The sequence below is a fragment of the Hyla sarda genome, chromosome 2 (assembly GCF_029499605.1).
Source record: "Hyla sarda isolate aHylSar1 chromosome 2, aHylSar1.hap1, whole genome shotgun sequence".
Taxonomy (NCBI): domain Eukaryota; kingdom Metazoa; phylum Chordata; class Amphibia; order Anura; family Hylidae; genus Hyla; species Hyla sarda.
In genome coordinates, this window is record NC_079190.1 from 406,403,747 (window position 1) to 406,417,750 (window position 14,004).

General features: G+C 40.9%; 1 protein-coding gene across 1 annotated transcript in view; it reads left to right on the plus strand.

Moving 5' to 3' along the window:
* Window positions 1-14,004, plus strand: part of LOC130357485 (granulocyte-macrophage colony-stimulating factor receptor subunit alpha-like) — a 139,396-nt gene that overhangs the window by 103,090 nt on the left and 22,302 nt on the right. Inside the window, exons 6-9 of the mRNA XM_056560184.1 lie at window positions 3,488-3,626; window positions 4,830-4,950; window positions 5,106-5,293; window positions 12,666-12,802. Of these exons, the coding sequence (XP_056416159.1) occupies window positions 3,488-3,626; window positions 4,830-4,950; window positions 5,106-5,293; window positions 12,666-12,802 (585 nt within the window). The remainder of the gene's footprint in view (window positions 1-3,487; window positions 3,627-4,829; window positions 4,951-5,105; window positions 5,294-12,665; window positions 12,803-14,004) is intronic.

A 14,004-nucleotide genomic window follows, 5' to 3' on the forward strand; every position in this document is an offset into this window, starting at 1 on the left:
CAATGATATCTTCCGTGATCTTCTCTACACCTGTGTTGTCGTATACCTAGAAGACATCCTGATCTTTTCTTCCAACTTAGAGGAGCATTGTACTCATGTTCGTCTGGTTCTTCAGTGACTATGGAAGAATCATCTCTACACCAAACTGGAGAAATATCTGTTCGAGAAGTCTTGTCTTCTGTTTCTTGGCTGCATTGTCTCTCATCGAGGCCTGCAGATGGATCCAGATAAATTGTCTGCAGTATTGGATTGGCCTACATGTTATTCAACTCTTTTTGGGATTCGCTAACTATTATCGTCAATTTATCCCACATTTTTCGTCCTTGGTTGCTCCAATTGTGGCTCTCATGAAGAAGGCTTCTAATCATAAGTCTTGGCCTCAAGAGGCTGAAGAACCCTTCTCACGTTTAAAGTCTGTCTTTGCCTCTGCTCCCATGCTTACAAGACCTGATCCGGAGAGGCCCTATGCTTTGGAGGTTGATGCCTCATCTATTGGAGCGGGTGCAGTTCTTACTCAGAAAAACGCCAAGGGCAAGACTGTTACTTGTGGGTTCTTCTCCAAGATATTCTCTCCTTCTGAGAGGAATTACTCCATTGGAGATTGTGAACTCCTCGCTATCAAGCTAGCTTTGGAGGAATGGCGACATTTATTGGAAGGTTCTTCTTATCCGGTCAACATCTACTCCGACCATAAGAATCTTCTATATCTTCAGTCTGCTCAGCGTTTGAACCCCCGCCAGGCAAGATCGTCACTGTTCTTTTCTAGGTTCAACTTCTTCATCCACTTCCATCCAGCAGACAAGAACCTCAAGGCCTTGGACTTCACGCCTAGGCATATTATTCCTCCTGACCATTTGATTCCTGCCGCTCCTGCTGAAATTCAGCAAGTTCCTCCGGGAAAATCCTTTGTGCCCGCCATATTGAGACGCAAGGTCCTGAAATGGGGTCATTCTTCCTTGACTGCAGGACATCCTGGAATATGCAAGACTCTACTTTGTATCTCCCGGCATTACTGGTGGCCCCATCTTGAACGTGATGTTTCTGATTTTGTTCGTTCCTGTGAAACTTGTGCCCGCAACAAAACCCAGTGACAGAAACCTGCAGGACCATTACAGCCTTTACCCATTCCGGAGACTCCCATGTCCCATATTGCCATGGATTTCATTACCGATTTGCCACCATCTCATAATAACACTGTCATTTGGGTCGTTGTATATCAGTTTTCCAAGATGGCTCATTTCATTCCTCTACCAGTTCTTTCTTCTGCTCCACAGCTGGCAAAGTATTTCTTGTTGCATGTCTTTCGTTTACATGGACTTCCTCAGCATATTGTTTTGGATCTTGGTGTTCAGTTTGTCTCTAAGTTCTGGCCAGCCCTTTGTAACCATCTGGACATCAATCTGGACTTCTCCTCGGCCTACCACCATCAGTCCAACGGTCAGGTGGAGAGGGTTAATCAAATCATTGAGACTTATCTTCAGCATTTTGTTTCAGCTCGCCAAGACAATTGGGTCGACCTTCTCCCCTGGGCTGAAGTCTCTTATAATCATAAGGACTCCCAGTCCACGAGGTCGTCTCCCTTTTTGTTGTCTAAGGACTCTATCTGTGTTCTCCTCTTCCTCTCCCAGTTTCCTCTGGAGTGCCTGCTGTTGATGAGTTGGTCCATGACTTCTCCACCATCTGGCAACAGACCCGACAGTCAATATCCCAGGCTTCTTCACGCATGAAGGCGCAAGCTGATAAAAATAGAAAACCTCTTCCTCCCTTCTCTCCTGGTGACATGGTGAGGCTTTCATCCAAATACATCCGCTTCAAGATCCCCTGTTACAATCTTGGTCCTTGCTACCTGGGTCCCTTCCAGATTCTACAAAAAATCAATCCTAGCAAATAACAAGAAAGAGAAAAACGGAGTCACTTATAAAACATATATCATTTTATTAATTCCGTGGAATGTAAGTACATAAAAATTGTATATATATTAGTTAAAAATATTATTTTTCAAGGAGGAATAAGGCTAAAAGGTGGTGTCACCGGCTCTGCAATGAAGGCTGGGTATAGTGTATATATTACTGGATCCACCACAATGAGATAGAAAAGATACAATAATCTTGCACACAAATTTGCAAAAACAGGATGTTTAGCAGCATGTAGAAAACATGTATATAAATCTCACAGTGAGAGCAAAAAATATATATGGCATGCAAAATAAAGTGCAGTGTGCATGTAAACAAACATAACATTGCAGGGATACAAAACAGTATGGTGATATACCAGAGTACAACAGCAATCAGCAGAGACCGGGACAGCACCACTCCAACGTACGTTTCGGTACGCAACCTTCGTCTGGGAGTGGCTCTATCCCAGTCCGACTGTCTATTATTGTATCTTTTCTATCTCATTGTGGTGGATCCAGTAATATATACACTATACCCAGCCTTCATTGCAGAGCCGGTGACACCACCTTTTAGCCTTATTCCTCCTTGAAAAATAATATTTTTAACTAATATATATACAATTTTTATGTACTTACATTCCACGGAATTAATAAAATTATATATGTTTTATAAGTGACTCCGTTTTTCTCTTTCTTGTTATTTGCTAATTCTGTTTGGAGTTCACATACCTATAGCCAACACCAGTACCTGGATTAATCGATAGTGCTTGGTCACTTACATACTGCTTAGTCATAATAATAATTTTTCACTTCCAGGTCTTAGTTGTCCGTTTGGGTATTAAAAAATCAATCCTGTCTCTGTCTACCTGTTACGTTACCATATTCCCAAAGCCTGAGAGAAAGCATTTCTGAGAGTTGCCTTGCCGTGTATCTGATCCTTTGCTCTGTGACTTGACCTTGTTCCTCTGCCGCCTGCCTATTGACCTCCTGCTACATCCTGACTATGCTAATTTGCCGCCTGCTTTTACCTTCTGCTATCCTGAATACGAGCTGCCTTATCCCTACTGTGCCTCGCATTGCCTCAGCCACCTGTGTGATCGAGCCGTGCTAGGGGTAGTGAGCTGGGTTCTGCCTGCCGCAGCAAGTCTGTCCCACATTGCGGCGGGCTCTGGTGAAAACCAGCTGCATCTTAGACTCCACTCTCTGATATGGTCTGAGTCGTCTGCCACACGGGTCCAGTGGATCCACCGGAGGTCCTATCTTCTGAAACGTAAGTGTTACAACTGGTAGGATTATAACATTTAACAAGATCATGAGAGGTACTCTTTAATGGTTTAATCTATGTAGACAATTAATTCATAAGAAATGCTCAGCTACAAATGTATCATGTAGGAGCTCTTTAATATTGGTACTTGAAAATATATTGGTCCTTAGTATCGCCCACCTCTGTTCTCACAAAACACTGCGGTTCAATAGAGTACAGGACCATAGGTAAAAAAAAATTCTAATATAATGCCGCTTGCGTTTTGTACTAAATAATTTATAATGTTCAGAATAATATTTGAATTAAGAATTATTTTCTGGATCTTGTAGGTGAGCATGTGTTCACTGGTATATGAAGTTTACAGCTATATGGAATTCATTCTACACAAAGGAGTTAGTGTTCAGCTTTGTAAAGAGAATGATAATAGCATGAATATGGACACAAATGTATACACATATTTTCCTGATGGTAAGTGTTGTACAGTTTTAAGGTATCTTCCATAGCACTTATACAGTAATGAAGGAAGCAGTAAAGGAAATATGCATTTGTTTGTATTACCAGCCATTTCTGCAGTGCAAAACCCAAATCTCAAATCTGTGGAGTTACAATTGCACATTTTTAGTTAATGTGCAAAGTATAACACTGCATATAGCATTTACTTGTCAGTACTTTACTGTATATTGCTCTGGGTATAAGCATAGGTTGGACTGGCCTAAGAGAGCACCACAGAATCATCATGTAAGTCCCGTTATAACAAAATTTTAGAAATTGTCAACGTTGCTGACATCTTTATGCTTGCCAATAATTTTTGCAACAAAAATTCTACTTTATGAATGTTGCTGCCTAATATATGACAACTCCGTTCCTAGACACATCACCTGGTTATAATGTTATGGCTGAATAGTGTAAACACAGAAATATTATATAAGACAATGGCGTTACAGTTTTGTAATTAAGTACAACCCCTGTCTATATGGACATCACAGAGCACGGTCCCTTCCTAATAAAGTGCACAGGGACAGAAACCTATCAGAATTGAACAGTAACCGGCCAAGCAGAGACAATACCTGCAAGGCATACAGTGGCAGAATCAGCAGACAATGGGGTCATCAAGGTACAGTTCAAAGGTTCAGATCCAGCAGATCAAGAAGCGGCAAGTAGGGGTTGTCAGAGTACAGCCAGAGGTCCAGAAGCCAAGAGGATATGTCAGGGTCCAAATCAGCAGCCATAGTGAGAGTAAACAAAAAAACAAAAATAATAAAGAACACTAGTGATACCAGAAATTAACAGTGACTATCACCTGTAGCCAGCAGGTGCTCTGTTCAAAAGTCCCAGGTTGTAGAAACATTGGATGGACAGGGGGGGGGGGGGGGGGTTGTTGCTGAGAGTGATTGGCATGGAAACTCTGCTCTCCGATTTGTTAACCGACAGCGCTAGTTGGTAGTTGTGGCAAGATTCAGTACAGCACTGAAATTGGGAGCCTCAGAATTTGTTCCCATCTCTGGATCACTGACAGGAAAGTTTACACAACTTCTAATTGGTAATTGAAACCTGTTTGTATGTGAAAAGGGATACAGTATTTGTAAATCGTTATTCTTTAGGGAGTTTTTTTTTTTTTTCTTAAGCCAAGAAATTGTATACATCTATATAATACTGCTACTTCTTTTTAAGGGAAAAATAACACCGCTGCTGAGAATTTTTCCTGTGTGATATACAGTGTTTACATTATGAACTGCTCATGGACTGTGGGAAAAGAAGCCCCTGAAGATACTCAATATACTTTGGTTCTCAGGTGAAAATAAAAGCAATAGTACTACAGATAATAATAATAATAATTATAATAATAATAATAATACCCTTATATTGCACTTATTGTACTAACAGTCTACTTAAGATTACAAGGTTAACACTTAATATTGACTAAGTGTTTATTTTATTTGAGGTCAGACAGAAAAGGAAAAATAGATATGAGACGTGCCAAGACTACAGAATCGATTCATTTGGGAGACAAGTCGGATGTGTTTTGAAACGTCCAAATATTTATTTCAAATCAAAAGTGTATGTAGAAGTGTTGGGATTAAGCAACCAAACTACAATTCAGTTCTACGATGAAGTTTTATTTCCAAATCATCATGGTAATACTATGCGTTTATTATATCAATTGTGTATTCAGTTCCCAAAGCCATTAGAAAATGTGGTTAAAAGAAAGAAGTATTTCATATTAATCCATCTTTGTCACTCAGAATTCATGTGCTTATCCCTTGTATTTATCAAGGATGTTGTATGTTGTAGGCTTTTCAAGTTTAAGGATTTCAAAGGTGGGTCCGATCAGATACAATATCCAACATAAGTAAGTCCACTCCCACATTTTTGTGAACATAATTTATTATATCATGTCATGTGACAACACTGAAGAAATAACACTTTGATATAATGTAAAGTGTTTAGTTTTGTTGTGTTTAACTTCCTTTGTCCCCTCAAAATAACTCACACAGCCATTAATGTCTAAAGTGAGTTTACCCCTAAGTGGAAATGTCCAAATTGGGCCCAAAGTGTCACTATTTTGTGTGGCCACCATTGTTTTCCAGCACCACCTCATAGGGGTAGTCCGAAGTAAAAAAAAAAAAAATATATATATATATATATATATATATATATTCCAATCAACTGGGTCCAGAATCTTAATCCTTCCATTACTTATCAGCTACTGTATGCTCCATAGAACGTTGTGTAGTTCTTTACAGTCTGACCACTCTGCTCTCTGCTGGCAGGTGAGGCTCCCTCTGTGACCACAGTGCTCTCTACTTCACAGAGCAGGAGATGTTCGCTATAGAAATTTGTTCCTGCTCTGGACAGTTCCTGACACAGACAGAGGTGTCAGCAGAGAGCACTGTGGTCAGACTGGAAATAATTACCCAACTTTCTCTAGAGGATACAGCAGCTGATACTAGAAGGTTTAAGATTTTTAAATAGATGTAATTTACAAATCTGTTTAACTTTCTGGCACCGGTTGATTCGAAAAAAATATTTTGTCCTCAGGAGCACCCCATTAAACGGGTACTCCACCCCTAGACATCTTGCCCCCTATCCAAAGGATCTCGGCTGCAGCACCCCACTGTCATTACTGCACAGAGCAAACTCGCTCTACGCGTAATGACGGGTGATACAGGGGCTGGAGCATCGCGACATCACGGCTCTGACCCTTGTGATGTCACGGTCCGCCCCCTTAATACAAGTCTATGGGAGTGGGCGTGACGGCCGCCACGCCCCCTCCCATAGACTTGTATTGAGGGGGCGGACCGTGATGTCACGAGGGGCAGAGCTGTGTCATCACGATGCTCCAGCCCCTGAATTGCCCGTCATTACACACAGAGTGAGTTTGCTCTGTGCAGTAATGACAGAGGGGTGCTGCAGCCAGTGCCTAGCAGCAGGACCCCCGCGATCAGACATCTTATCCCCTATCCTTTGAATAGGGGATAAGATGTCTAGGGGCGGAGTACCCCTTTAAGCCTCTTTGGCTGAAGTTCACCAGATATTTACAGGTTGCTAATGGAGTCATCTTTCACTCCTCCATGACATCATTTACCTGGTTGATGTTAGAGAGCTTGTGCTCCCCTACCTTCCGTTTGAGGAGGCCCCACAGATGCTCAATAAGGTTTAGGTCTGGAGACAAGCTTGGCGGGTCCATCATCTTTACCTTCTGCTTCTTCAGTAAGGCAGTGATCATTTTCGAGGTGTAATTGGGGTTACTATCATGTTGGAATACTGCTCTAGAGCCCATTTTTTGAAGGGCGGAGATCATGCTCTACTTCAGTATGTCACAGTACATGTTGCCATTCATGGTTCCCTCAATAAGCTGTAGTTACCTATCGCTAGCAACGCGCATGCAGCACCAGACCATGACTCTCCCACCACCACACCACCATGCATGAATGTAGGCAAGGCACACTTGTCTTTGCACTCCTCACCTGGTTGCTGCCACTCACGTTTCTGAACCAAGTAATCTGAAACAAATACATTTATCTTGGTCTCATCAGACCATAGGACATGGTTCCACTAATCCATGTCCTTAGTCTGCTTGTCTCTTAGTCTGCTTTCCTACATGTGCACCATGTTTAGAAGAGGCTTTCTTCTGGGACAACAGCCATGCAGACCAATTTGAGGCAGTGTGGGTGTATGATCTAGGCAGTGATCTCAGCCCTCCCACCACGCACTCTTCAACCTCTGCAGCAATGCTGGCAGCACTCATGTCTATTTTCCAAAGATAACCCCTGGATATGATGCTAAGCACGTGCACTCAACTTCTTTGGTCGACCATGGTGAGGCCTGTTCTGAGTGGGACCTGTCATGTGAAACCACTGTATTGTCTTGCTCAGCACAATTTCTTAGCAATCTTCCTATAGCCTAAGCCATCTTTATATAGAGCAATAATTATTTTTTTCAGATCCTGAGAGAGTTATATTGAATTTCCAGCAACCAGTATTAAAGAGTGCGAGTGCGATAACACCAAATTTTAGACTCCGCATTTTCACCTTAGACATTGTAACACTAACAAGTCACATGACAGTGGGGGAAAAAAAATGGCTAATTGGGCCTAATTTTGACATTTCCACTTAGGAGTATACTCACTTTTGTTGCCAAGGTTTACACAAGGTTCACACTACAGAGTTTCTTTTATGGGCATCAATGTATGCCCTATACATATCAGTTTATTATTTTATTTATCATTATGGTCTGTTGACAATCTGAGTATTGTCCATTTGTTATTGACATCTGCACTTATCTATACATTATATCCACCTACTTTAACCCCTTAACGACCAAGGACGTATACTTACATCCTTGGCCGGCTCCCGCGATATAATGCGGGGTAACGCGGGTCATATCGGGTCGGTCATGGTGTGTATCTGAAGCCGGGACCCGGGGCTAATAGCGTGTGGCAGCAATCGCGGTGCCACATGCTATTAACCCTTTAGACGCGGCGTTGAAAGTTGAACACCTCGTCTAAAATGAAAGTGAAAGCTGCCGACTGCTCAGTGGGGCTGATCGGGACCACCGCAGTGAAAATGCGGTGTCCCTATCAGCTGGGACACGAGCGGAGGTCCTCTTACCTGCCTCCAGCGTGTCCCTTCGGCGATTGATTGCTCCAAGCCTGAGATGCAGGCTTGAGCAATCGACCGCCGATAACACTGATCACTGCAAAGCTATGGCTTTGCAGTGAACAGTGCTGGCAATCAGTGTATGCAATGTCATAGCCCCTATGGGAGCTATAACACTGCAAAAAAAAGTGTAAAAAAAAGTGAATAAATGGGATTTAACCCTATCCTTAATAAAAGTTCAAATCACCCCCCGTTTCCCATAAAAAAACACTGTGTAAATAAAAATAAATATAAACATATGTGGTATCGCCGCATGCGTAAATGTCAGAACTATAAAACTATATAATTAATTAAACCGCACTGTCAATGGCGTACGCGCATATTTTTGGTCGCTTTTTATATCATGAAAAAATGAATAAAAAGAGATCAAAAAGTCCGATCAATAGAAAAATGGTACCGCTAAAAACGTCAGATCATGCCCCTCATACCGCCCCATACGCAGAAAAATAAAAAAGTTATAGGGGTCAGAAGATGACAATTTTAAACGTATAAATTTCTGTGCATGTAGTTATGATTTTTTCCAGAAGTACGACAAAATCAAACTGATATAAGTAGGGTATCATTTTAATCGTATGGACCTACAGAATAAAGATCAGGTATAATTTTTACTGAAAAATGTACTGCATTGAAACGGAAGCCCCCAAAAGTTTCAAAATGGCGTTTTTTCTTCAATTTCGTCACACAGTGATTTTTTTTCTCGTTTAGCTGTAGATTTTTGGGTAAAATGACTGATGTCACTGCAAAGTAGAATTGGTGGTGCAAAAAATAAGTCATCATATGGATTTTTAGGTGCAAAATTGAAAGGGTTATGATTTTTAAATGGTGAGGAGGAAAAAACGAAAGTGCAAAAACCGAAAAACCCTGCGTCCTTAAGGGGTTAATATGCATAAATATTTGAGTACCCTGTGCCTAAGTACAGTGTTAAATAATACCAGGTCCTTTATGCAAACAAGCCCATATTGGCTCCTTGATGTTATTGTATACACCAACAGATGAGATGGCAGCTTTTGGATGGGATATGAAGTATTGTAAATGCACTATCCCGTCTCTCACACTCATTATACCTCCCATTTTGTACTGCCCATTCAAGATCACACTGCGCAGCTGCGATTGTACTTGCGCAGTTTCGATTATATTGCAAATGACATCTTGCCCAGTTACTACTACCGCATTACGTGGTTGCCGTGGTTACCTATCATCAGTTAGATATACTCTATCACTAACGGCGGCCATACTGTTTCCGGTGATTGAAACGCACTGGATAGTGCAACATCGGAAGTGCAGTGATGACAACTTCTGGCCCTTGACACGAACGCCGCCACCGGTGCGTGCGGAGTGCCGGAAGCTGCATTCAAGCATTGTATTTAGCAGGATATCGGAGGGTGAGTCTGCTGTGGATTACATTATGGACCCAGAAGTCATCTATTGACCTACCACCATCACAGCCGAGGATGGAGTGTGCCATCACACACTCCTCCATTATTTCCGCATTTTTGTTGACTGTTTTAACATCTATACTGGCATCTGGAAGATGTGATTTATCTATAGAGACTTAAATAGCGGGCATGGTCTATATGCACTCCATCAGATGCATATGCACATATATATCCAGCTAGCCCTGCTCCCCATACGGATGCTTATAAGGGACTAGGTATATTATTACAGTCCATCCTGTATGATATTGTAGTACATCAAAATGATTGTGTTTATTAGAACCTTCTACCAATAGTTGGTTGTATTTTTTGGCTAGGTCCATATCTATATGGTACTATTGTGGTACCCTCACAGATATTACATCTATAGTTACAGTTGTGGTATTGGTTCCCTGATGAATCCGTCAACACCGGACGGTGGAAACACATCAAAACTGTTATTGGGATCCATATTAATACTTTAACCCCTGGCATCTGGTTAGATACCAGTGGAGTTTGGCTTTTATACCACTACACACATGGTGTTTGTTTTTGTTTTGTGGGAATCGAATGTCCTGGTGGTTACGGACTGTGGAGCATTTATTAGGTACATCTGTATATCTGCTTCTATTCTGTTGTTTATTGTTTTCTCCCTCATTTATATAGATCAGGGAACAGCACCGTGGTTGAGGCACCATGGTAGGTCCCTCAAAAGGCAGGGACAGAGGAACGGGTCATCTAGTATCAGAGTGCACCTACCCCCGCCTTTCCGTCTCCTTATTTCCCATATTGGAGCTAAGCATCTATCCATACTCCTAGGGGATTTGTTATATTACATATATCTACCATCTTATCTAACACCCCTCCCCCTTATAACTATGGGTTATGCTCCGCAGCTTGTGACCCCCTGGACATTTCATTGTTTTGGCATGGAGGTTACATAATTTGTTTATCACGTTTTTGAATATTGTTTGGCTACTTTTAAACAATGTATATTAAAGGTTATGTTTTATGATTGTATTCTTATTCAAAAAAGAGGCCTCTTTGAATTACCTCAGAAGACCATGGATGCTCTTAATCTTTGACAGATCCATGTCGGTGATTTATACTTTACATTAAAGAAGAGTGTTATTTCTTCAGTGTTGTCACATGACAAGATATAATAAAATATTTTTTAGAAATTTGAGGGGTGGACCCACTTATATGAAATACTGTACAGGATGAATATAAGCTAGATTGAAGTGGCAAAGGGAAGCAAATACCTTAAAGGGATGCTCAAAAAATGTAATCGGGCCAGCCTTCTTGAGTCAGAATTCTGGTGCATTTTTGGCTCATATTGGAGAAAAGTATCTAAAAGGTGTCTAAAATGTATAATAAATGTGGTGCAAGTCATGTAAGACAGTTTTGTGGCACAAGGTAAGCTATAATTCTCTGTATTTTTAATATTTGAATATTTGAGGCCCAGGGCAAAGATAATTACCAAAAATATGAAGAAAATGAAGTATAATTAATAAAAATAGCACTCCCCATAAAGAGACATTCTTTATGGGTGTTTCACATTCATGTATTATAGGGATAGTCTCATAATCAAATGTTATCTTCTATCCATGGGATAGGAAAAAATTGTGAAATGGTGCAAGTCAAACCTATCGATCAATAAGTTCTTGAAATATGCACTTTCACTTTTAAAAATACTTTTGTTAAGACATGTCAGAATTTTTGATCGGTCGGTGTCTAAGTGTTCTGACCGTGGCCAATAACGAGAACTAGGTGGGAGAAGAGTGTGCTAAGCAAGACAAATTTACAGTATAAGTCTATGAGACAGCTTTTTTCCCCTCTTGTTCACTCAGACCCTGACCGATGAAAACGTTTAAAATGTCTCTAGGACATGTCAAAAAGAGTACCCGTCATTATGTAAAACTTTTGACATATTCTAGCGACATGTCAAAAGTTTTAAACAAGGGGTCTGAGTGTTCAGACCTCAACCAATCAGGATATTGGGCCGTGAGAAGTCCTCGCTGCCACTCGCCTGTTTCACATGATTGAGACACTATCATTGACTTGCATGGAGAGTTTGTCTTGATCAAGTGACACAGAGCCAGGAGAGAAAACAAACTTTTCCCTTGCTCTCCTGATCAGCAGAGGTCTAAATGTTGCTAGGACAAGTCAAAGGTTTTGTATATAGACAATGGCCATTTAAGTGACTTTGGCAGACTCCAAGCAGATAGTCGTGTGCCTTATACTGAGAAGTGGTTATCATCAGACCAATGTACAGTCCTGCAGGAGTGCATGGAAACAAAAACACACACTTTTCCCACACACAGGAACACTGTTCCCATTAGCGAGAGTTCTTAAGTTCCAGCCCTTGAGTAGAAATCTTGAGTACCCATACTTTCTTTCCCAGGACTTGACCCCTGCCAATGTACCATAAAAGCCTAAATGATGGAATGCTGTAAAGGTCATAGTCCCATCTTCATGGTAAAATCTAAAGCAGAGTGGTCAATGTGTTCTTTGTTGCCTCTTTTGATGGTCCCATTCTGCAGTGATTTGGGCACTTTTCACCTGATCTGTTCCTTGGCCCAAATCCTGTTTTAGAGATTACAGATAGTTCCTTTGATTTAACCATGGGTTTGTTTTTGCTCTGACATTCATTTCTAAATCTAGAATACACAAGTGTATTCATTTTTACATTACGTCCAATCTAGAAAATCTACAGTACAACAGACAGACATGAGTCAATTTATTGAAATATCTCAAGTATTATAAATAGAAACAGGATACACCTGAGATTTTGACAAATGTGTTTTATTTGTAGTTTTAAAAATTTTGTTGTTGCTATGCTTTGTGTGACCATGAGCTATTCAACATTTTTATTTCTTTACTCACTGTATATGAATGATAAAATTCAAGAATAAATATAGCAAACTTTATTACAGCCATTTTGGATCCTCCGAGAAACATAACTGTGGCATATAATTCAGATGAGCTTGAAATTAAATGGCAGAAGCCAGAAACGTATGATAACATGGGGGACCAATGTTTTTCATACAATATTAACATCAACGACAAAGAGGTAAACGTTTTACATTTGATTAATATTTAATGTAATATATTTCTACTAAGAATTCCTGTATTGTTTAATAGTCTGATACTTTGTATATTTTAAAAGTTAATATTAATAAAAATTATATTTAAGGGGTATCCCACTTTATAACCATACTGTGGTTCAACATACCAAGCTACCCCATACTCACCTTCTCCAGTCCAGCTCTAATGCTCAGTGCATGCAATTAAGGAATGGGTAGTTTGGAGTAGTTTGTTATGTTACACACACACAGCAGGCTGCAGTGAGGCTTTAATATACATTTGCCCCTGTAACAATTGCATTTGGCCAGGTTTGCCTGTTGCTTGCTGGGCAGTTAGGAGTTACAGGCCTGGGCCAATCAGCAGCTGAGGCAGGGTGTTTGATTCCTCCTCAGCCTTCTACCTGTGCTCTTGGTCTCAGCTTTGATCTGGTTTTAGTTCAGACTTGTTATTTTGTTTTAGCGATGGCTTTGTAGTTTTGACCTGTTTGTTTATCTTTTAGCCCAGTCCTGTTTGTCCTTTGATCTGTCTGTACCTATAGTCGTTTAAATCCTGTTTAGTTTTTATCTGTATCTGTAACCTGTACCTTGACTCATATTCAGACCTGCTTGTGTTGCACCATGGTTTAGGCCCTCCTCCATTGCTTCCTGCCTTGCCACTATACCTGGTGCTGTTTTACAATGTTAGTCTTGTGTATTGATCTGTACGGAATTCTGATTTGTATTTTAACTGCTTGATGTCTAAGGATGAGCTGCCTCATCCTAATCAGCAGGAACTCCTTAGTGCAGCGAGATCAGTGAGGAGATTAGAGCTGTGACAGCACTGTGTAAAATATAAAATCCCCAAAGACCCCTAAACCCCCATTACCCCTCCTAGTGATCCTGTCTAGGTGACATCAGATGTTGCAAAACAACAACTTTCAGATGCTCGGACAGCCAACAGCTGTGTGGGCATGCTGAGAGTTGTAGTTTAGCAACATCTGTAGACTGCAGTTTGGAGACCACTGGTCTGTGACCTACCTGCCCCTAGCTTTTTTTGTGGTTCATTATAAAAAATGTTTTGCACTTTTTTGGAGGGGGAGTTTGCGGTCTGTGCCACCAGTTTCTGTTCTGTGGTGCCTGCATCCCAAAAAAGTGCTGATCAGTAATGAATCACCGATCAGCAATCAGGGCAGTCTTCACACAGTAAGGA